The sequence below is a fragment of the Centrocercus urophasianus genome, unplaced genomic scaffold (assembly GCF_019232065.1).
Source record: "Centrocercus urophasianus isolate 14NV4802_14NV808 unplaced genomic scaffold, USGS_Curo_1.0 seq_10, whole genome shotgun sequence".
NCBI lineage: Eukaryota > Metazoa > Chordata > Aves > Galliformes > Phasianidae > Centrocercus > Centrocercus urophasianus.
This window is the reverse complement of record NW_024884142.1, coordinates 87264282-87287566: the sequence shown is the minus strand read 5'-3', so window position 1 is coordinate 87287566 and position 23285 is coordinate 87264282. Positions and strand designations below refer to the sequence as shown.

The window sequence follows — 23285 nt, the reverse complement described above, 5'->3', positions numbered from 1 at the left end:
AAAAACTAACTTCATTCTAAAGCCTGTAGTATTCCAAAGTCTTAAAATAATTAAATCTGGCACTTCAAATGACTTTTTAAATCTTCATGTGATTACATATTTCTCATAAGTAATCAAAGGATGCAAAAAATGGTCAAGGCAGAACTGCTATTAGTCATATTACTGGACAATTACTGGAAAGAAGGGACTGCAACTATCAAAACATCCTTTTAAGAAAGAAGAAAAATTAAAAACACTTTTTCCCCCCACCTCTCATATAACTTCTGGAGCTTCCTGCCACAACTGATCATGGAAACAGACAGGATCAACATGTCCAACAGGTCCATAAATGGATACAAAGGCAAACAGGCAGGGATGTACCCTCCAACAAGCCTAATTCAACGACCACAGAGGAGCTTGAGGGGAGTGGCCATCAGGCAGTGGCAGAGCTCACAAGCATTTCCTCCTGCCACTGACCACTGCGTTAGAGAGATCACCTAACAGGTCATGTCCTTCACTCTTTATCATAACAACAACACAACAAATTTGAGCAGATCTGTAAATTAACTGAAAGTTTTATCTGCAGGAAAGGAAAATACCATCTTGAAGCTGTGCTAACTTCTGAAAACGCATACAATTTCTGCTTTGCCTGTCAGTGGAATGAAACAAAGTGGAAAATAACCAAGAGAGTAATACTTTGGCTAGACCTAGAGAGTAAATAATGAAGTGAAAGAGGATTCCAAAACTCTATTTGAGTTGAAATCTTTTTGACTGTTATAGTAAATAATGAGATTTAGGTTAGATGTTAAGAAGAAATTCTTTACTCAGAGGGCGGTGAGGCGCTGGCACAGCTGCCCAGAGAAGCTGTGGTGCCCCATCCCTGGAGGTGCTCCTGGTCAGCATGAGCTAGATGGTGGCAACCAGCCCATGGCAGGCAAGTTGAAACTAGGTTATTTTTAAGGTCCAACCTAAGCCATTCTGTGATTTCATGTAGGAAATGGGTAGCACAGAGGATGCACTTCTATTCCGGAAGTCTTTTTATAACCTAAACACACTATAAAACACCTAAGCCTATGCTAAAAATCTAACAGTCTGAATACACGCAAATTTAATTTGCAGGTTTGACTGACGTTCCATACTGTGACTGAGAATGCTTGAATCTTAAAATTAGAGAAAAAGAACAGCAATACTTGAATATTCAGGTTGATTGAGTTGTCACACATTCCTCCACTTACATACAGCTGGCTGTTTTGACTAGCACCTCTTTGTGTTTAAGTACTTATTAAAACGCTTCCTTAAAGGCTCACTTTACAATGAAATATAGAATGCAACACTTATAGAAAACAAAGGTAAACACGAGTGCATAAACTTCAGTTTATCTATTTTCCTTGCCGTTTTTCAAGAACTTCTGTAGATCTGTTCAGCCTGCAGGGATTACTGTATTAGTGATATTTCTCAGGGTATATTTAACAACTTCAGCAACAGCAAGGTACCTGAACTAAGTTAACTACCAGAATGATTATGGGTCACGTGGAGCTCAGCGCAAACTATTTAGGCCTTCTTCCCCACACAAAAGACACCTCTACAAAGTCTGGACCCTGGAAGATGAACAAACACCAGTGCCTCCAGCTTACAGTGTGAAGGCTGTCCTTGCAAATTCCTCCATCTCGATGGCAGATGCATAGCTCCCTAAGTTAGGGAGAAGGCAGGAAAGAAAACAAGTCTCTTAGAAATTAACAAAAGAGCCGGAGAAGTCACCACACAGAATAGCCTGCCACTGGCATTTCCCCCTCCCCAGTATCCCCGCAAAAAAAAATTACTATTTATGAGATCCACAAAGACAGAATTTTAAAACTGGGGTTCAATTAATTTAAGTCTCATCAGCAAAGCTGCTTTTAACACTCTAAGGATGGAATTCAGTGTACAGATCTCACTTCTCTGTAGCCAAAACGGCACCTCTGCTTAAACAGTCTACTTTGTAACACAACTTCAAGGAAAACAAAAACTTTCACACCACCTGTATCAGGGAAATTCAATGCTATTGAACAAATCATTTACTCCAAGATAATGCACTACAATGAAATTCAACATATTAATATGTGCAGACCTTCTACAAAAGTACGGTTCAACCTAGAAAAAAACTTTATATGATTGCAACATATCCTCAATAGTAAACATGGAAGGTAAAACTCAGTACTAGTGCCTATGTAACTACAGTGAAGAGGATTCTTAGAAACATCACACCAGGTTAACCAGTGGCTAAAAAGTGTCAGAAATGATGGATTTGGCTGTTAGTGTTTTTTTCAAAGATGCCAAAACAAATATACCTGCTCCATCGATGTTTCATGAAGTTCGTTGAGGTTCAGAGTGTATATACCTTCTTCTGCACCAAATATCAAGTACTGATCTGTAAACATGAACAAAAAAACTCCAGCAATACTGACTTAAGGAAGGAGGGTGTTATTTTGTTGTTCTTCTCTTAAGAGCACTCTTTGCAAATCCTTTATTGAAAACAGACCTAAAACAATTACATACAGGAAAACAGGACAACCTATAATAGTTATAATGTTGAAAGCACAGAAAATTAATCTTTCCAAGGAAGCTTACACATTTATGGATGAATGTTGTCAGCTGTTCTAAAACTTTATGAAGATAGCTCAGGTTTTGTTTGTGTCTAACTAGGAAAAAAAAACAGTGACACAACTACAAGCAAGAATTCACATATACAGATTTCTGACTTAAACATTTCCATACATTTCATGACACATCCACGGCTGTTTTTTTTGGAGTACATCAACAGCAGTATTGACTGGAAGGCTTTTTCAGCACTTCATGTATGCCTCGCTTCTCGAGTATGATTCACCTGTTTACTGTGATTGCAGCTGAAGTTAATTAACGGCCTTGTTTGCATTTGGACAGTCAAAGATCTCATATTGAGAAGATGTCAGCTGCAAAGACTGACTCTCATAACTTCCATTTCTGTAAAACTAAATATTTTCTTGCTAATTGGTTCAGCAGTATCTGTCTAAGCAGCCTATAATCTAAAGATGAAACTGAAGGTAATATGAGTACAGTGCTACCAGTTTTCACTTCTGTCAAGCTATTTAATAAACTAATAAAACGTGAAAATGAAGAGATCTCAAACTTGTACTAACAGGAAGATATATGGAAAAAATATATATACATCAATGATAGAGAAGCAATTAATTTGAAGCAGGACTTTTGGAATTTGGATTTTTAGAAATAAATTAGGAGTGGCATCTTTTGAACTACACAGTTGAAAAGAGTCGTGAATCACAATCAAAATATGTTTACTTACCTTTATTTAGCATGCAATTTATTCTTTTTTAATCAAAGCTGAAAACTGTGCCTCATATACTTTAATGTAATTTAAGAAAACACTGTACTTGAGGCAGCAGTGGTATAATTAGAGAAGAATTTCTTCTTATGCCTACATAAATATTAAAAGATACTTTAAGGAGAGCAGTCCTGCTCATCTGAACAGTACTAAAATCCTAGGAGAGGACAAAATTGGGTAAAAGATATGTAATATACTACCTCTTGTATCTGGATTTATCCATGATGTTGCACAATGAATTTTTAACGGACAGCCATTGAAAACCTTTGAAAAGCAAGCGCCCATCTGTGAAAAAATAATTAAATACATGTATATGTAAAATATAAATAAAACATGGCATTTTCAATGAAATTATTTTGACTTAAAGTAGTAACAAGCTAAGAATAGACTCGTTTGTCTGGTGGAGAATAATCTCAACGAGACAACATGGTTGCAAGTCAACTTGGTTGGGTTTATTTTGCTGTTCATTTGGCTTTTTAAAGAGCTATGTTATGAACTAAAGATCCTTCTGAATAAATATGCCACAAATAGCATTTGTGAAGTAGCTCTTAAATTTACTACTCCAGCACATGCTCACTATAAATGGGAGAAATCTGAAAAAGGTCCCTGAAATTCATGATTTTCAAAAACACTCTCAATACTGAAACTTTACTCTTTACCATACTTCACAAACACAAAATAAATCTTTTAGTCATGCAACAATTAAAAACTTCGTTTCGGTTTTCTGATGATACATTTCTGATGATCTAATGATACACATTCTGATACATTTACAGTACTGATTGCTTTCTGAGGGGAAATCTCCAGCAGAATTTCAGTCCTTTTTCAGAATAATCTTAATAAACTTGGTTTACCTATTAGAGTCACACACAGAATACCACTATCGATCTCTGAATTTTCCCCCAAAGGACGCACTAGCATTATATATTATTTATATTTTTTATATATTTTATATATAAAGATTATATATTAATAGACATGTGTTTATGTACTACATATTCGTTTATATATATATATATATATAAAAAATCAAAATATATATAATCAATTGCAAGAACAGTTGGTAAATTTGCATTAAGATGACTGAAAAGAAGCCAGAATTTCCTCTTTGCCTTCCCAATTGCCCATACTATTTTGTTATGAAAGAGTGGATCAGTAGTACTGTAGATGAAAAGAACTGATAAAGTAGAAACAATTAGCAAAGGGAAATGCTACCATTCATATAGGCAAACACAAGAGCTACTCATAAGTGTTCCTGTTCCAAATATGAGCAGATATTAACTTTATGCAATGGCTCCTATACTCTGTAAAGGGCTACGAAATAGCAATATCTTCACTTTATATTAACATTATGAATTATTATTGACCTATAATTGCATAAGCAAATAGCTCCCATGTCAATATTTTGGGGTTTTTTTTTGTGTGTGTGAACCTTCTGCTGAAACAGGAAGTCAACAGAAATTTCAGTCCCTTGTGAACACAGTTTAGTGTAAAAAGAAAAAGATTTCAGAATTAACCATTTAACATTAAAAGAAGCAGAACTGAGATCTTTCTTTGTGTTTTACACATCTCTCTCTCACATCTCTATCAGGAACACTATGAGTTGGTCTGTATGTATTTCCAAAAGAGAAAAACAAAATTCATGAATGGCATCAGCAAAATGTTGAAGACCCCACTGCACAAAGAGAAGGGGAAAGACTTCAGCGCTGCTGCATGACTAAATAAGTCTCAGCAGAAAGAAGGGAGCTGGCTGCTTGCTAGACATTAAGATGAACCTTCCACAGGCATAAGAACATAATAACTAAGAGACAAGATACAGACAATGAGGCAGGAATATGAGAAGATAATGACACAGAGTGATCTCAATGTACTGACAGCTTCCATGCTGCCTAAACCCTTGGCAGCAAGGAATTTGGAGGAGGGATATCAATGAAAGCAATACAAGGATCCTATGGAAGCCTTCTCCCAAGCATGCAGGACTCTGAAGGCACACTTTGAAAATTCAGATGGCAACTGAGGCAGTGATCTCCCGGAAAAAAAGAAAGAAGTATTTCTGCCGTTGCTGTAAGCAGCTATGCAATTCTCCTTGACTCTTTTTTGAGCACTGGAAAGAAGCACTGCACAGTGCAGGCAGGGCTATGCTTGCTGCTAAGACCTCGCTTAGCTCTGCAGTACAAAGATGGATGAAGAAAATGGGGTTGAAATCAGAAGAAATCAATTAATTTTTCTCTGGCCTCTCTCAGCCCTCATCTCTGAGACGCCTGCAGAGCCAACATGCTGCTGCAAATGCTTTGGAAGGGTAAACACAGCCTAAGGGTATCATTTCTCCAAATATCAAACAAATCCCAAGGATACAGCTGAGAATCATACAGAACAAAATACTAAACTGAGTTGCTAGGGGGGAAGCAAGAAACAAAAACACTAGATAAAAGGTTGAAGCAAGGCAACTTGAACTGCCTGCTGCCACAGAGGCATTTAAGTCTGGAAGGAATTTGAGGAGGCAAGGCATCCTCACATTGGTAGGATATATGATGTATCCCCTGAGCTGCAGGCCACCTAAAATAGCAGGGAAAAAACACACGGCCAGAGCAGGTTATTAAGAAATTTGAACCAAGTCTCTAGAGACACAGACAGCCATGCATAGATACCACTGTAAACAGAGTCCCAGAACATCCAGCTATTTTTGAGGGCAGCAACATACTGCAACATACTTATTTGCAACTGATTATTTGGCTACTGATGGAGACAGGCGGTAGATGGACGTGCAAATGCCAAATCAGTCTCTACTATTTAACAGGACCTGCAGCACCGCAGCATTAGCATACTATGAAGATACACGAATTTGCAGAGAGCAGTCCAGCTACAAGGAATTATTTGACCAACTCCAGAACTTTTTCTATTCATTCAGTCTCTTTTCTAGCTCTATTATAAGGGCAGCTGGCAGTCATTCTCTGATGGCACGTCCATACAGCTTGTAGTAGGAACTCAACACAAACAACAGCTCAAAATGAGAAGTATTATTTTCTACCTTTTTTCTTATTCCATTTACTATTTGAACTTATTTGTCCTTTGCCATGATGACAGGGTTCCTCTTAATGCTAGAGTACTTTCAAACTGCTATCATCCACTAATTACATGTATGCACACCTATGTCACACATTTACTTAGGAATTTAGTTTATTAAAACAGAACTGACCTCAAAAAACAATACTAAATGTATTTAATAAATGAAGAATATGAAGCTCTGGATCAATCCTATGCATTTACACGAGAGATGATAATTCTAAGAAACATAAGCAGGACTTCTGCCTTAGCCCTTCCCATTTCCCTAAAATGTTTAATAAGCAGAAAAGAAAAGAAAACAAAGAATCATTTGCATTTATGCATCCCTAGCAGTAATTCTGTTTTCTTACCTAAAGATGAAAAACTGATCTGACTTAGGAGTAATACAGCAAAAAAAAGTTAGCTTTTAAACACATCAATACTCCACTTGTTTCCCAGGACAACTACATGAATGCATACTCTACAATATAAGGATGAGAGGGGCTGTGGCAGATGCAAATGGCCAAGGGGAGATATGAGCTCTTCTGATGGCAGTTCTGACTAGAAGCACAGTGACAAGTTCACAAAGACATTACAAGGGCTGCTCCAAAGTAATGCCTTCTATGTTATGATGCTGGATCACAACATCAGAGGTGTATGCTGGTGGTATGGCAGTAGAGGCTGAACCTTCCCACTTACATCCCATTACATTTTGTTGCCTTGTGACAGAACGGCATCATGGGGGCAGTCTGACACAGTGACATCTGACATGGAAGCAAATGGAGCAAAGCGAGGAACTGAATTCCTCTGTGCAGAAAAAATGGTGCTCACTGACAGTATCTACACTTGTTCAGCATTGATGGAGATCAAATAGAGGATGTGAGCACAGTGAGAGGTGAGTGGTGCCATTCCAGCAGTGGCAACAACAGGTCACCATTGCTGGCACAGACTTTATTTCTCACAAGTGCAGCATGCAGGCTCTTGTTCATTGTGAAATTGCACAACTAATAATGGTGACTTTACTGTATTAAATAGTTTACTGCACTCTCTGTAGCTGTTGAAATTTTCATGAGGATAAGTAGGAGGCATTACTTTCAAAGCAACCTACATACAATAAAAATCCAGTTTGCTTTAGATTATGAAGGTGCACACAGAGGACCATAACAAGTTATTTCCAGCCCTAAGACATCTGTGAATACAGTGTTCAGAAGTTCCGAAATCTACAGCTGCACAGTATAAACTTAGTGTCACTTGCAACTTCTGAGACACATCAGCTCCTCAGATCCTACAGGGAAAGACTGATCAGCAAGCATCTTCAGTGAACTTGAAATTAATTTATGATCACAGAACTCTCATTTACATTCTAATGGAAATTAGATGGAAACAAACTAAAAGACCTTCAAAATTCACTTAGCACAAGATCAAGTGTGACTTTTGTTCTCTGTACACTTACAGATTAACATTTCCAAGAGATATTTTTATACTTTATTACTGTTGTTATTTTAAATACAACATGCAATTCACAAAGTATGCTTCCTCAGCCTTACTAAGAAAACATGTTCTGCCTTAAACATGCACTTACGTGACTCAGTAATACTCACATGTACTTTAGGTGTGGGAGGAAGGCCATTACTAATTGGTTTCTAGAAAATAAAAGTCAAAAGATTTCGTTTATACTCACAAAAGCACATACGCATGGACATGCTTATTCTCTCTGACACTGCAGCAAAATCAAAAAGAAAATAAGTTACACTGCTGTTAAAAGCAGGCTGATAAATCATCAGTCATAATTTTATTAGGAGAAAATGAAAAGCCAGTACTTGTACCTAAATAAGACAGACAGAAACCCTCCCTGCAGATTTTTTGGACAACGGAGTTGCACTGCTTGTTTCTACACCAACTAAACAGAAGACATGAGGTACCTACTGAGACACTGCTGTGTTTGCTGTCATGTATCAGATGGGCTACCGTCCCACTTTGAGCAGAGATCCTCCTTTCCAACCTCAACCTCCCTATTTCTACTCCCTAATGACTACAGACCACAAACTACTAGCATCGTTTTTCTTTGTTAAAATCTCTGTGATTCCGTAGTATTCTCCTCCTTGAGCCCTGCATCTTGTTACACACTGTTCCCTCATCATGGTGTTTGAAAGAATGCCATAACCAGTAACACAAAGTTTAAGCAACGATGCAGCAGTAGTTCAACTACTGATGTAAAACTATCAATTAGTACTAAACTAATCTTTCCACTGTTAATACCAATTTAATCCAGGAACAGCACACCACTGGACGTAAGTATTCTTACAGGTACACAGGAAGCCTCAAACATACAATTTCAAAGGCCAAGCTCAAACGGTTCAGGAAGCCATACTTTCCAAAGTATCACCACCAAGACTGGCACTTCTTTAAAACAAACCAAAAATGCTCACTATGCTCCCACCCTGTATTTCCTGTTTATTTCTTGCAATAGCATTGCATCTCCAAGCTCATCCTTGGAAGAGGCCATGAATGGCCCCTCAAACACTGAAAATTTGATCAGGCTTCCCACGCCATTTTATCCCACACTCCCACTGCCACTCCTCAAGGCATCTACTCTGGAAGGCATTTGCTGTTTCAAGGGAGAAGCTCACTTGGAAGAGGAGAAAGTAATGCAGGATTATTCCTTTTAATCAGGGCACAGCTGCATCAGATGGTATAAAACTGCATTTTCTCCACAAGTACAACTTAATATTAGCATGCCTGACTCAAGTCTGACACTGCACTCAAACTATTAAGCCCTGAAACCTAATGCTCTGCATTCAACAGACAAGCAGTTCAAATATCTGGGCCCTTCAAATCCAAGCTCCCCATCTTTTCTTTACCCTGACCATCAAGAACACTGTATGCCTGCACTGCGATAGAAGCACAACTCATTTGGGAACAGTACTGAGGCAGCTCCTTTTTAGGATCACTTGAATTCCCCAGCAATCCACAAGGTGGCAGCATATTCCTTAATTTCCCTATTTGCTTACATAGTTATGGCTCAGTATGACATACCATGTATCTCTCGCAGCTCACTTATTGTATGCCTCCCAAATACCTGGATACAAATAAGTAAATCTTGTATATCCATGATTATTTTAGATTTTAATGACTGCTAAGTATGGACTCAAACTGTATCACAAGTAGATGATCCAGCAGTAACGTGCTTTGAATCATGTAAACAAGATGCTATTCAGTACTATTCCTATTTTAAAAAGTGTGCTATAAATGTGCAAAAGATAGTTAAGACACTATTGAACATCTAGAAGCTTTAACACCTACCAGTATTTCTTTCTTTTCTTTCCTTGAAAAACTGGTGTCTCTAGCTTCATTCTGTTGATGTGGTGATCCTTCTCTTTCACCATTTAATTGTACAGAAGTGACTCCATTACCTAAGAAGATTCACATTTAAGAATATGTTCTTCTACTTTTGATTCAAAAAGTACAATTTTTAGCTGCCTTGTTTCAAATGATGCCAGTAAATTGTATTTCTAAAGCATATTTGTTCCAAAATACACGCACACAAACCATCCTTAATGCCAGCTATAATCAAAGCCCACATTTTTGCTATTAGTGCAACAAATCCAGCATGGGCAGAGAAAGAGATGCAGCCACAGTTAATGGGAAAAAAGTATTTAATAAATCTAAAGAGCAGCCTGGTTATGGATAGTTATTCAATTATCAATTCTTAATAAGCCATGAGGCATTTCTCAGCACATCAACTGCAACAGTAAAGGTGTAAAGAGGAAAAGCTAGCAGCCTTTGTGAACAGCATCTCTGCAAGGCATACTTGGTCTTAAATCTGTTTTACTGTGCTTCCTTATTGCTTCTTAGTTTTAATGCATCCACTACAAAAAATTAAAACAGCATCTAATGTCCACACAGATGTAGAAATAATTACACCAGATTATTTAAGAAATACCTGAACACTTCCTGGCAACACTCTCACCTAAAACATGAGACTTCTGTGGAGGTAGCCGTGGTGGCGGTGGTCTCGGTGGAACGTGAGATGCAGACTTGGCTGGACTGTCTGATGCTGGGCATCTCTTGATTGTCCCTTGATTATCATTTTCAGAAGAATTAGTTTCTTGAGGGATAAAGATGGATTTAGGCTGAAAAGACATAGTAATAATAAACGCTTATGAAAAAAGACTCAAAGCATGTATGCTGCATCTCAATGAGAAATTTTCACAAAGCAGTTTTCACAAATAAATTGTGAAAGCAGGATTCTGCCATGAAAGTTTATTAAAAAAATCCATGCTAGAAAAAACTTGATAGTAATAAAGAAAAATCTTACAACTGACAACAGACAAATCAAGTCTGTTTTGTCTCTTAATGTGTTAAATTTTTAACGCATGAAAAGATTATTCAGTATACGGAAGCGCCATGTTCATGACTACAGATAACCAAACTAGCAAGTAGAAAATAAAAAATATTTTAATGATACGGCTTTGTTTAAGGAATCACAAATAGGAAAGGGAATCACAAATGAGGTCATTGTTTAGCCACTGGCTGCACTGAAACTGCTTGTAAAATCCTTCTCAGTTACACAGACAGATGGTACAGGGCCATAAAGAATCACACCTTCAGTTTTTGCTTTGCAAACAAGCAGCTATCTGACAAATAAATATATAAATTGCTTTGCTTCTTCATTTTGCTCATATTCAGATAATGCCAGTGTGAGAAGATTCAGTTACTCTTCAAGAGGCCACACATAAAACTTACTCCAAGCATACTTCTAAGTATCACCACTCATTCACTGAGCAGTGTAAGACTTGCTGCAAACTTGCCAGGCTGCAAACACAGGGGTCAATACCTCTGGAAACAACGACGACTTAAAACTTGATTAAAGTCCCAAAGTCGTGGTTCAACAGAGAGCAAAGTCACCATATTCACTTCAGCATTTCTGCACTTACTTACTTTAAAGGCGTTCCTTTTTTCTGCGCGACAAAGCCGCCCTCACTTACCTTTGGTGGTAAAGGAGGTGGCACTTTAGGTTTCATAGTGGCACTGTAAAGAAACAGGATAGACTGCTGTCCAGTACAGTTTTTGGAATCTCATATTGCATTGTTCAAGAAAGTACAGAATTTCGTGAGTTCTACACAAATAACTTTTATACAAACACCATTAACTTGTCAACAGCACTATTCTATCAAAACAACCACATCATACTTGAATACCTCCAAACGCTTCCCTTATGCTCTGTGTACCACAGACACTATCAGAAAACTCAGGCATCACAGATTCTCCCTCAAAACAACAAACTGATTTGTTAAAGATGGACATAAATGCAAAAAAAAAAAAAAAAAAAAAAAAAAGCAAGGAAAATCAAAGCAAGCCTGGTATTTACGCTGCTGAGGAGAAAGGTTTAGGGAATAAGTAAGGTTTCCCACATGGCCACTTGCAAGTATGTAATGCAAAACAAATTTAAATATGATTGATAACATTCCTTGGAAAATTCACTGCTAACTTCTTCAGAACAGCTTCACACATGAAAGCAAAGTCTGCAGTGTACAGCTAACCTACTCTCACTTTTTCCTCCTCCTTTCACGAGTTTCTTTTTCACTATAGAAATCTTCTGAAAAAGACAATTTTTTCACTTAACAACTTGGCTACAAACAAACTATCAGCAAGAAACAAGAAAGCTGAAGCATGAGACGCATTATTACTGCCGGCTTTGTGGTTTCAAAAATATGCAGCATTTTTCTTAATTTCCTAAAATTTTGATGTTTTCATAAATTCTTGCACTGTACTGTTGCTTTTGGAACAGAGGATTATTCCTATTGAATAAATCAGAAACATAGCTGTGAAAGCTTGACATTCCTGCACAGCTGCTCCGCTATTTGTTTTTTTTCTTTAATAAAACTACGTTCCACAGTTTTGGGAGAAAACTGAAATAGCAAGATATCTGTTCGCTTGTTTACAACTCCACAACTTGCCTGCTTCACATCATTCTTAAGAGTTTCTTTTCGAGCACCTTATCAGTTGCTAGTATTTTAGAGAAGCTGGAAGGAATTTCTGAGAATGGGTAACCCAGTATTGAGTACTTGAGCCACAATGATGGTGGCAGTTATCTTTTCTCTGAACAGGGCACCACGCTTAAGTTCTCAGAGTTATGCGAGTCCAAGCTCCTTTCAGTTTCCTTCATATTGCTCCCTGTATTTCAGACAGCCATCAGTATCACTGGGCAGTGAAGTGTTAATAAAAAAAAAATCAGTGCTTAAGCAGAAGTATGACAGATGTTTGTACAAAGGATGGCGTGCCCTGGTTTCAACAGCAAGGCTTATGTGCACTTTGTCACTGCCGGCCATGCAGGGCAGTGCCCCAGTAGTTTCTGCCTTCCCAACTTCCATCAACAGAAGTTCCAACATCATCAAGTTTGCTGCATGTGCAAAAATATATATATTATATATACATAGAGTGAGAGAGACGTTTAAATGAAGAAAGATGATTTTATATTATTCTCTGAGGTGTCTGGATTCTCTGCTGCTATGAATCACCCGGTTTTGAGTCATGCAGTGGCATCAGTTTGGAGTGGCAGGGGGACAGCTGCTTCATTGTGTGTGTTCTGCATCTGAGGGAAGAAGCGATTGATGTCACATATGCTCTTCAATTGCAGCTCCGTCTCACAGAATATAAATCAAACAAGAGCCTTGAATCTCAGCGGGCGCCAGAAAAATCTATCCAGAGACTGAGCTAACACCCCAGCTCACCACAGCAGAGCTTCAGGCTCAAGCAGGTAAAAAAGAGCAGAAACTCCTAAGACCTTTGCTGTAGGGCAAGAGTATTGGGGACGAAGTATGAGAAAGAAGCAAAATCCCCAGGATGTTTTCAGAACACCAGTTGTGACTGTGCTTATGGTCAGACAAATTGGAATCTCTCTGCAAGCTCTGAGGTGCTTTCTTGTTTAACTTGAACAAGAAAATTCACAGAAACACAACAGCGACAAAAGCACCTAAAGCCAATGCTTTAGGTCAAAGTTCTGACAGAGCTTGTGAAAGGACAAAGCAATCAGTGCAAGAATGTCAAAACAGTGGGAATCAAGAGGTTCCAAGTCCTGAACCATTACTGAAGTAGATGATACCAGCTGCAAACAGAGCTAGAAAAGAAAAAATTAAAATGAAGAGAGAGCTGTATACAAAACATCTAGATATCAATAGAGATGGATAACCAAATCAAACTGGCTTGCAGCAGTGCAGATATCCAGACAGTCTTCAGTGAAGATGAGAACAGAGCTAGCAGTATGGACTTCTAGAGGGCTGTTTATTTCTTCAGTGAAGGAAGCCTGACTTAGCATAACCAAGGCCTAGGCAGCTATGAGCAAAGCAGATTCTCAGCTCGGTCCAAACTATGTGAACAGATCAGTGAGTAGTGTTATCACTCTTCCTCTCCACGATAACACTTGGTAGCTCACGTTGTAAATGATCGTGTCTACAGACAACAACTTAATGAAATAGCAAGAATTTCTCAAGGAGTAAAGCCTGCTAAAAACTAAGAATCATTTTTCTTCTGTAATTGTCACTTACATCAAACAGCAAATGTACTTGTGTTTTGAGAAGTTGATCATTAATCAAAGCAAGTTGCACGCCCTGTCGCCTAGCTGACACCAGACACGACAAAGCTCAGCAGCCTTACCTCTCCTGAAGAGGGCTGTCCCTAAAGCTTGCTGAAGTGATAAAAGCCCCACCTTTGTTACAAGGAAACAAGCGCAACAACTCAAGAAAAGAAATAGTTATTTATTTCTCCATAAAAGAGTAAACATTCCATTGATAGATAATGCATGTTTTATAGGTTTCTGGCATGAAACAACAGCTTTCAAAATTATCCATTAACAAAAAAGTTAAGCAAGAAATCCGCCTCAAGGGCAACTTTCTTTTTTGTCTTTACACTGGATTTACTTAGGAATGTAAATTTCCACATACTGTCTGTGTATTTAAAATTGTTTTGGCTTTTATCTGTCAACAGAAAAGGCTCCAAAATACTTCTACCAGTGGAATTTAATATAAGCATTATTATTTTAGCACACACCTACTGACACTGCCTTTGCAGTCACATAAGCTTGTTCTCCCTGTCCCAGAAAACTCGGATGAGAATGTGCAAAGAATAAACCCAGTCCTGGTTATACATACTGCTTATGTATTTCCATAAGCTTTTAATACAGTTATCATTTCTAACGACATCAGGACAGAGGTCAGACAACTTCATGGTTCAACAGAAGCATACTGAGATTTTGTTCAAGAACAGGAAACAAAAGGACAACTGTATCAAATGAGGAACAACATTTTCCCCCCCTCATTTAACACAAGTTCATCAGCACAAAAAGCAAAATTCTGGAAATGTAATCTAGAAACTACATTAAACGTGCATCTTGAATTGAATTCAACTTCATTTCCATCAATTCAAAAATCAGGCTTTGAACACAAGCACACACACACACACACACACACACACACACAAACTTTTTTACAAGAAGAAAAAGTTACTTACTGTTTAGCATCATCATCTGCATCATCATCATCATCTTCTAAATGTGCCACATGTCCCCTACGAAAATGAACAAATGAACTGTGGCTGAGTCAATTTTAATAAAATGACTTTGGCTGCTGTGTCAAATTCTGAGCCTAAGGACTACAACCCCTTTTACAGATCTTTATTCCCTTTTACCTTTTGTTACTGTGATTAGTTATTACATCATTATCTAAAGCATAGCTGCGATCCAGACAACTAAGCCTCCCCCGTATCTCCTCAGCATGTACAGAGTCAAACAAGAACACAAGTGTGACAGTCATAAGAAATCAAAGAGCAAATGAGCGAAACACACAAGAGGAAAGAAAAATAGAATTACCGCTGATGCAGTTCTTCTTCAACTGATTTTAAGAGACTCCTTCAGCATAAATAAGAATAAAAAGACAGTTTAATTATGGCACACAAACTTAATTATCAAAAGCCGTGGCAAACGCTCCTATGATTTTGACAGTAATTAACCCCAAACATGTTATTTTAGCTGGCTTCCAGAACATCAATCAAACAGTGCTAAAAAGTTACACAACACATTTCCACCAGCATTTATTAATGCACTGCTATTAAATACAGTCTTCATTGTTAGCTGTGTAATGGAAAGCAAGGACAGTTTTAGCTTGATTCAATTTAAAAGAAAACCATGCTATCTAAGAAAATCAGTAACAATAAAGAAAAGCTAGAGTGACATGAACATTAAACTATAACTAGAACAAATCTATATTACCCTACTTAATTTTTCTAAAGTTCTGAACTTTATTTTTGTGACTTTGGAAACACAGAGGAACAGCAGGCAAAATACAGGGATAGGAAGCAACAAAATGACAGAAGATCACAGTATTCAGATTTTCCAATCTAAAAGATTTTGTAAAACAACATGCTCTAGGCTTACATTTTATGCATTTTTCAAATATGATTTCACTTAGCAATGCAAAGGTAGGCATCCTAATTCTGGCACACATAGATGGAAATTAAGAAATTAGGTGGAAAACAATGGTTACATTGAAAACTATTTCATTTGACGAACATGAGAGAATTATTAAACCTATGAAGTTAGAGGACTTTGAACAAGCTAAATTTTATTGAATATTCCTAGCACTCTGTAACATGAACAAGGGGTTCACAGAGCAACTGTCAGGAGGAGCTACAAGATGGGGTATAATTGTGCTCCACAGCAACTACTTTTGTGTTAACAAGCAGACTGAGATCACAGCTCACAGCACCACAGAGGCAGTATGAGCAACACAGCCTCAAACACTGAAAAGTGCTGTAATTCTTTATCACTGTAACTACTATCACTATAGAAATAAAGAGTTATTTTGGAATTGTAATCGATATGAACAGGCATGACTTTTTACTACATCATTTACAGCTGATGCATTTAAACATACATGTACAGCATTCTAACAGCCTCAAGGGAGTATGAGACAATAAAATGCCATTGCTTACTCACTTATTTGCACCCAAGAAGTAGCCACCTTGAGGACCATGACCATATTCTAGCTGCAGATCCTACAAATACAAGAGAATGAATCTTTAAAATGCAAATGTGAACATCAGACACGTACCCTGCATCATGCTGCTGTCATCTTCTCCACAAAATCTGAGTATGGAACAAACTAGTTCAAACCCACCTGACTCCTTACGTTCCTGTCACCCAAAAATCTCCTCTATGCCAGTTAGCAGAATTTGCTTTCCTTCTAAAACTCTGTTACTACCCTGTATAATTCCTTCTGAAGCTGTCATTAGCCTCCTTCTTGGACACGCAGATGCTTTACTCAAATAAATGAGCTGCAAAAAGGTAACAACATCAAGACTTCGTGATAGACCAAACCACATCAAAGCAATCGCACTGCTTTTTACAGACCCCTGCCATCCATCCCTCTGCGGTGCATTAACAGTACTTCTTTCAGACAAGGAGCTCTTCTGGCAGAGAGCCTGAAATGCCTTCGGCACATTGGGATGTGAAAAAAAAATAAGCAGAAAGGACAGTGAAAGTGCTTTTATAGCTCTGATACATATTTTAAGGATAACTCTAGGTCCTCATGTATATTTTAACATCATCTTTTGTATCAAAAAGAAAAACGATAATATCAGGATGGGCAACAAAGCAAAGCACTCAAGCAATGGTGGAGGTCAGGCTACTCAGAAAAAGAAGTGCCAACAGGCTGCAGACACTACTATTCAACAGATGTTGTATGGCATACAAATTAAATTCATTAGGCAGAATACAGAGAGCATACTGAAGCACCCTCAACTTTGCATCTGTGAGGAGAACACTGATATAATTACAGGGTATTTATTTCTTCCAGTGGATCACAACCTACGTAGAACTGCTCCCCCCAAAAATGCTGTGTGCATTCACCATGAGAAATTAGTTATTCACCATTTAAGTTAGTGACAAATGATGCTACACAAATGATGGTATACAGCTCCTTAACAGGGAACATTTCAAAGGTCCCCTGATATCTTCTACACAACAGTCCTCTTTCAGCTGTAGTCTGTATCAAAAGCACTCAGAACTGTGCTCAGGTATCCAAGCTGTAGGAACAATAAAAATGAGCTAGACAACAACTTGGGCTGATCTTTCAAACAATATTTTAAAAGTCAGGGGAAAAGTCTCCTATGAGATTTGTTTTCTTGGAGGACTGGCAAAACACAAATCGCCACTACTTCCAATTGCAGACCGAAGAGCCATTACTTAACAGGATGCTATGAAAGACTGCTTTTTCACTTGGCTAAGAGTCCCAGGACTTGCAAACTGCACCCTCAACTCTGCTCTCTAAAGCTAAGCAGTGGTTTCCACATGGTTGTTCCTACCACAGCTGTCAGCAGCACGTGATTGCTTTCATGAGCTTCCATATTTTCCCAAAGCAAGTGTGATATTGTGGAAACAAGCAGTATATAATTACGTGATGTAAAAGAAAGCACAGATCAGAGGTTTGAATAAAAACTGCAGAGGAAAGCCCACTGCTGGCATCTCCTCAATCTTCAACACACTGACTTTTTAACCTTAGTACCAAATTTATCACACATATATTTCCAGAACTGAACAAAGAAATCCAAAACCACCAACAAACCCTATGTGCTTCCAACCATCTGACTCAAATGGGCCACCCAGCTTTCAACTGAAACCTCAGTCAAGTGAGCCAAAAAATGAAGGGACAGGAAAGAAGAGCTTGCAATCAGTGCTGCAGGTGGGGAGGAAGGCTCCCTTCCCTCCAGGGCCACATCCCCAGCTCCACAAGGCACGGGCACTACGAACACACTGCTCTTTTTCTTCCTTCTTCACAGTTTCATTCTCCTTCTATACCTCAACAGCTTGCACAGCGAGTCTCCTCTCCCCATGAAAGGCCATCCCATGCCCTCCGCAAATTCAATCTCTTCATTAATCTCTAAATCTGTCACCTTCCCCAGTCAATTCTGTTAACCAGTTAACGTACTCCGATTCACCACATAGACACACTGAGTTAACTCTACTGAGAGGATTTAATTATTTCTATGCCATCTCCAAAAATTCCACAGATGCCAAATGTAAGCACACAGGTATTTGGGGATTCAGGCACTGAGAAGAAAATAACAAGAATGGAAACGTAAGATGTCAGCAGGCTCCCCAACAAGGAGGTTAAGCAGGCAGTGCAAAGCCACATGAGGGGATGCCAGAATATGGGCTGCTGGAGAAAAGCAACCCCAGATCAGTATAATGAAACCTGAGATTTCCAGCTTACGTGACGAGCGTTTTGTCTACATGTTGCAAAATCACATTAATCAAAAGCAGGAAACAAAAATCTTACGCTGCACAGAGCCAAAACGTCTGTCCAATTTAATTTACACACCACACAATGCTTGACTATATACATATATTTTATATATATATGTATAAAGAAAGAAACACGGCAACATCAGGAAAATTACAAAGGGAAAATAACCCCCATAACACGTAAAGAGCCTTTATCTGTCACCTAATCTTGCTGGAATTCTCTTTATGAAAAATGACATCTGCCAGAATTACTTATGTTTAAATACTCTAAGAGGACAAAAGCTGTTTTTTTGTTCAGCTTACTGTTATATTAAATACTGTCAGCATTTGACTGTGATTAAAATAGGATATGTATATTTTTAACTTCCTATCCTTAACCAGACTGTTAGTTTTCTTGTAAACTTAAAATATCGCTCATTTTCAACCAAAATGTGGGGTGAAGTGACTATTGCTAGCGGAATTTACTCTTCTGGATTCCTGACAGATAAATGCTCAGAGCTAGAAAGCTTTTTAAAAAGATCTAAGTTGTTCTGTACCCTCTACTTCACATATATCTTGAAGTTGTAATTTCTTAAACCCTTTTGCTACATATTTAATACATAAACATTGCTAAGTACTGCACCTACCATGCAAAGTCTCCAGAGTACTGTTGCACTTTATCAGAACAACCAATAAAAGCCCATTTTAAAGCCTAACACACACTTCAACAAAACATAAGTATTATTAGGTATGGATTCCCATTTGACGAAGAGAATATCATTAATTGCTAAGTGATGCAAAAACTGACTTAAAGGCACATTCTCCACATCTTAAGGTAGCCTAGCGACATTACTGATCTCCATGAATATCCTCATTTCAGATACACACAACATTGATTAGTTAACTAAAGACATTGACAGTATAGAAGAATCTGAACAACTAGGCAGGTGTTTTCCAAAAGAAGCTCAAGGCCTACAGCCAAATACACATGAGAATACAGTGAATAACCTTGCTGTCAAAGATGCAGTCCCAGATCACTGTGCATGCAAGCTCAGGTTATTAAGGACCAACTCTTGAACCAAGGCAACCACATAGAAGACAAAACACTATCTGTGGATGACAACTGCTTTGGGAAGAAAAGATAATACAAGGAGTAATCGCTATTTCTTCACACAATTTTCCAGTTAATGGTCACATAAAAGGCAAATCACAGCTTTCAGTGTAATCTATTGTGCAAAGTCATCAATGACTACAAAAGTATAAAGATTTCCTCAAAGAGAAGACAAATTTGAAGGAGGGTATGGCTATGCTGTAAAACACCCCAGGAACTACCAGAACTACACTACCTTCTGCAATTGGAGCTTAAAAAAAATGCTATTTAATTTTCAGCAGAATTTCATGATGAATCATTACTTGAGCTTTGACACAGTGCTCCTAATTAAGATACTGACTCCCCAGGGATGAGCTGCAATAAAAATATATATTTTTTTAGATGTTCAGTCTTTCAAAAAGCAAAACTGAATGTATACAGTGAACTATCAATTCAGCTACTTCCCCATCTGCTACCCGGAACTTTAGCCTATTAAAAAACAAGATAATTTCATAGAATCACAGAATGGCTTGGGTTGGAAGAGCCCTCAAAGATCATCAAGTTCCAACCACCCTGCCACAGGCAGGGTTGCCAACTGTTGGATCAGTACTAGATCAGACTGCTCAGGGCCCCATCTAACCCAGCCTAAACACCTCCAGGGATGGGGCACCCACAGCCTCTCCAGGCAGCCTATGTCAGCACCTCTCTCAGTGAAGAACTTGCCCCTGAAACCTAATCTAAGCCTGCCTTCCTTCAGTTTAAAACCATTCTTCCTTGTCTTGTCACCATCTAAAGTAATAAAAATTAAGGATTTTAATCCCAAAAAGTGCTGGGGAAAGAAATTTGAATTTTGAAGACTACGAAACACCTTTGGACTATTAACAAGAAGGAACATACACATGTCTGTTTCTCAATAAAGCTAAGATGATGCAGTTTCATGCTGCTTCATAAAAGAGAATGCTTATTTTTAGAGGACTCTGATATTAATGAATAAGATAAACTTTTAATGCCTTCATTTTGTTAAAAATGCATTCTTGAATTTAATTGGATGGCATAATACACCACAAAATAGCTGATTTTATACATACTACTTTTTTTAAAAAACACAAATGAAAGTATGTCTCTCTGGTGACTGGCTGAGGTTTTCCTGCACACTACTGCTACGTAGCTGTAGTTCTCCTTTTCCCTGTGTTTCACTTCCCTACACATGAGTATCCACACAAACAGCACTATATCAAATCCATGTAATGGAACACTGCTATATAACTATGGTGTGACCTCAGTGAAAAGGGCAAATGTACATAACATTTTTGAACTGCTTCCTAGCAATGAAATTCAACATCTCATCTCTTATGCCAAAGTAGAAAGTATCCAAAATACACAGGGAAGATGAAGAGTAAGAAATAACCAATCCAAATTCTTGATCCTTATGCACTTTCACCCTGACTCCTATTTACTTTCTTCTGATGATAAGGACCACACATCACTTTATTATTCAAAACAGAACAAAGCATGAAGATTTTCTGCAATCCAACTAATTGGTAGCTACTATAACTCTAAAATAAGTATTGCAAACAATTATGAATATAAGTCTTTGTGGTTTTTAACAAAGGAAAATCATATGTATGCACGTATAGAGAGGAGAAAAATGAACTAATCAAACCAAAGAACAGCCCTGCTGGGCAAAGTTCATCATCTATGTCAGTCACTCCTCTCTAATTTAACATTTTCCTACCAAGATTTCAATTTCTATGCCACAAAACATTAACACAGAAAAGCTATGCTGAAACATCTCATTCTCAAAATTAACTGTTACCAAAGACTATTAAAAACGATTACATTCAGAATATGTTCATAAGCAAACAAATAAATATAAATCTCTGGAGGTCCCTTCCAACCCCTACAATTCTGCGATTCTGTGATTAAATGAGACCAAATGCATAAATGCATCTGGCAACCACAACAGCAAGGACTGTATGGTAACAGCAAAACCCTTACTAAATACTTTGCCAAACAAGTCTAAAATGAATGCCAAGTTCATAGCAACTGAAAACAACTTCAATCCAAGTTCCTTCCAACTCCTCTGCCCCCACTTCCTAAGGAGGTAGGACTCAATGTGCTTCACTGCATGTTGAACACTCTAAGATTAAATAAAGACCAACTCAGAATCACTTATTCTCCAACACAAAGAAACAAAAGTGGCTAGAGTGTTATCAGTCGGTTACTTGGAGCAGATGCACTGCATTCAGGGTGCTGAGGAGCTGCTGCGTCGCTGTGAGATCCCTCTCCATCTTTGTGGGAACTGAGGGAGAGCTCTGCTAATTAGTAACAGGTACATTTCACATCAGCCTTAAAAGAGCAGGCTGTTAGCAGAAGCGGGCAACAAAACCTCACAGAGGTCAAACCAGCCTAGTTCAGCCACAACGTGACACATCAAATCCAATTTTCCCTCGAGTTCAATTTGATTGCAACTCTGTATGTTCCATTTGCAAATCTGGAGGTAATGTATTTACACTGACTAAAACCAGTCAAAAATAACAACTAATTGCCAAAAATATCATCAATCTTGAAACCTACTCTCAAATTCTTTTAATCACAATGGGAAGTACAACTGCATATTTTTCACTGTTCACAGGACTGCAATTAGTGTATCACAATGCATCCAATTATTTGCTGTAACATCTGCTGGTCATAATTTGTTTCATTCTGAACATTGTTATAGTTTCAAACACAGCACAGATAAGTTGATTTTCACTTTGAAGATGCATGTTTAGCTCATTTAAATGAGGAGCCAAATCCACCAAAAATGCTAAATCTGAGCCATTTTTCATTTCCAAGTTCTAGCATAAATTTTCCTTTTGATTCCATAACTTACTTGTATTCTTTTGCAATTCATAAAGTTTTTTTCACGTTTTACCCTGACTTACCACCTTCCTTCAGATGTGTAAAAGATGTCCTCATTATCAGCATCCATACTGTTAAGGAACTCGTGGGATTGGCTATGATTCAAGCACTTCTTGACATACCATGTAGTGCTATTTCATCAATAGTAGCAGTAGCAACTGCACCATTTTCTATTCATTTTATAATTTTATTTTTTTGTTTTAATTAACCCATTACCAGGATGCCTGTATATACATACAGATATGTTGACAAAGGTCAAAGAAAATTGTTTTCATGCAGTTTTAGTGCTTTGTACAAATCAAGAGATGTAGTTGTGTCTTTTAATGGCACCAAAGCAGCCATTTCTTCAGTGCCATTACATTTGTTACCAACATCTCTAACAAATACAGCAAGTTGAGCCATATCTGTAGCATCAGCACTTCCATCTGACACCAAAACATAAAATTTCAAATCAGCAGCTTCATTCTCCAAATTTATTTTAAAAGATTTTTCTATTTGCTCAATTCACCTCCTTACAGTCTGGTGAGACAAACTGATATTAGAAAAATTCAGTTTTTTTTGTTTGTTTTTTTAACATCAGGACAAATCATACCTCACATTTTCCATACTCTGCTTTTTAACCTCACCATCAGTGG

At 37.9% G+C, this 23285-nt stretch overlaps 1 protein-coding gene across 3 annotated transcripts in view; it reads right to left on the bottom strand.

Moving 5' to 3' along the window:
- MAP4K3 (mitogen-activated protein kinase kinase kinase kinase 3) overlaps nucleotides 1–23285 on the bottom strand; it is an 81620-nt gene that overhangs the window by 17006 nt on the left and 41329 nt on the right. For 2 of the 3 annotated variants that reach the window (XM_042830250.1, XM_042830258.1), the window contains exons 15-23: nucleotides 16371–16429; nucleotides 15246–15284; nucleotides 14888–14944; nucleotides 11368–11410; nucleotides 10350–10512; nucleotides 9683–9792; nucleotides 7981–8022; nucleotides 3538–3622; nucleotides 2307–2386 (exon numbers count right to left, since the gene is read on the bottom strand). In XM_042830250.1, the coding sequence (XP_042686184.1) occupies nucleotides 2307–2386; nucleotides 3538–3622; nucleotides 7981–8022; nucleotides 9683–9792; nucleotides 10350–10512; nucleotides 11368–11410; nucleotides 14888–14944; nucleotides 15246–15284; nucleotides 16371–16429 (678 nt within the window). The remainder of the gene's footprint in view (nucleotides 1–2306; nucleotides 2387–3537; nucleotides 3623–7980; nucleotides 8023–9682; nucleotides 9793–10349; nucleotides 10513–11367; nucleotides 11411–14887; nucleotides 14945–15245; nucleotides 15285–16370; nucleotides 16430–23285) is intronic. The other variant, XM_042830265.1, reaches the window with a different exon arrangement.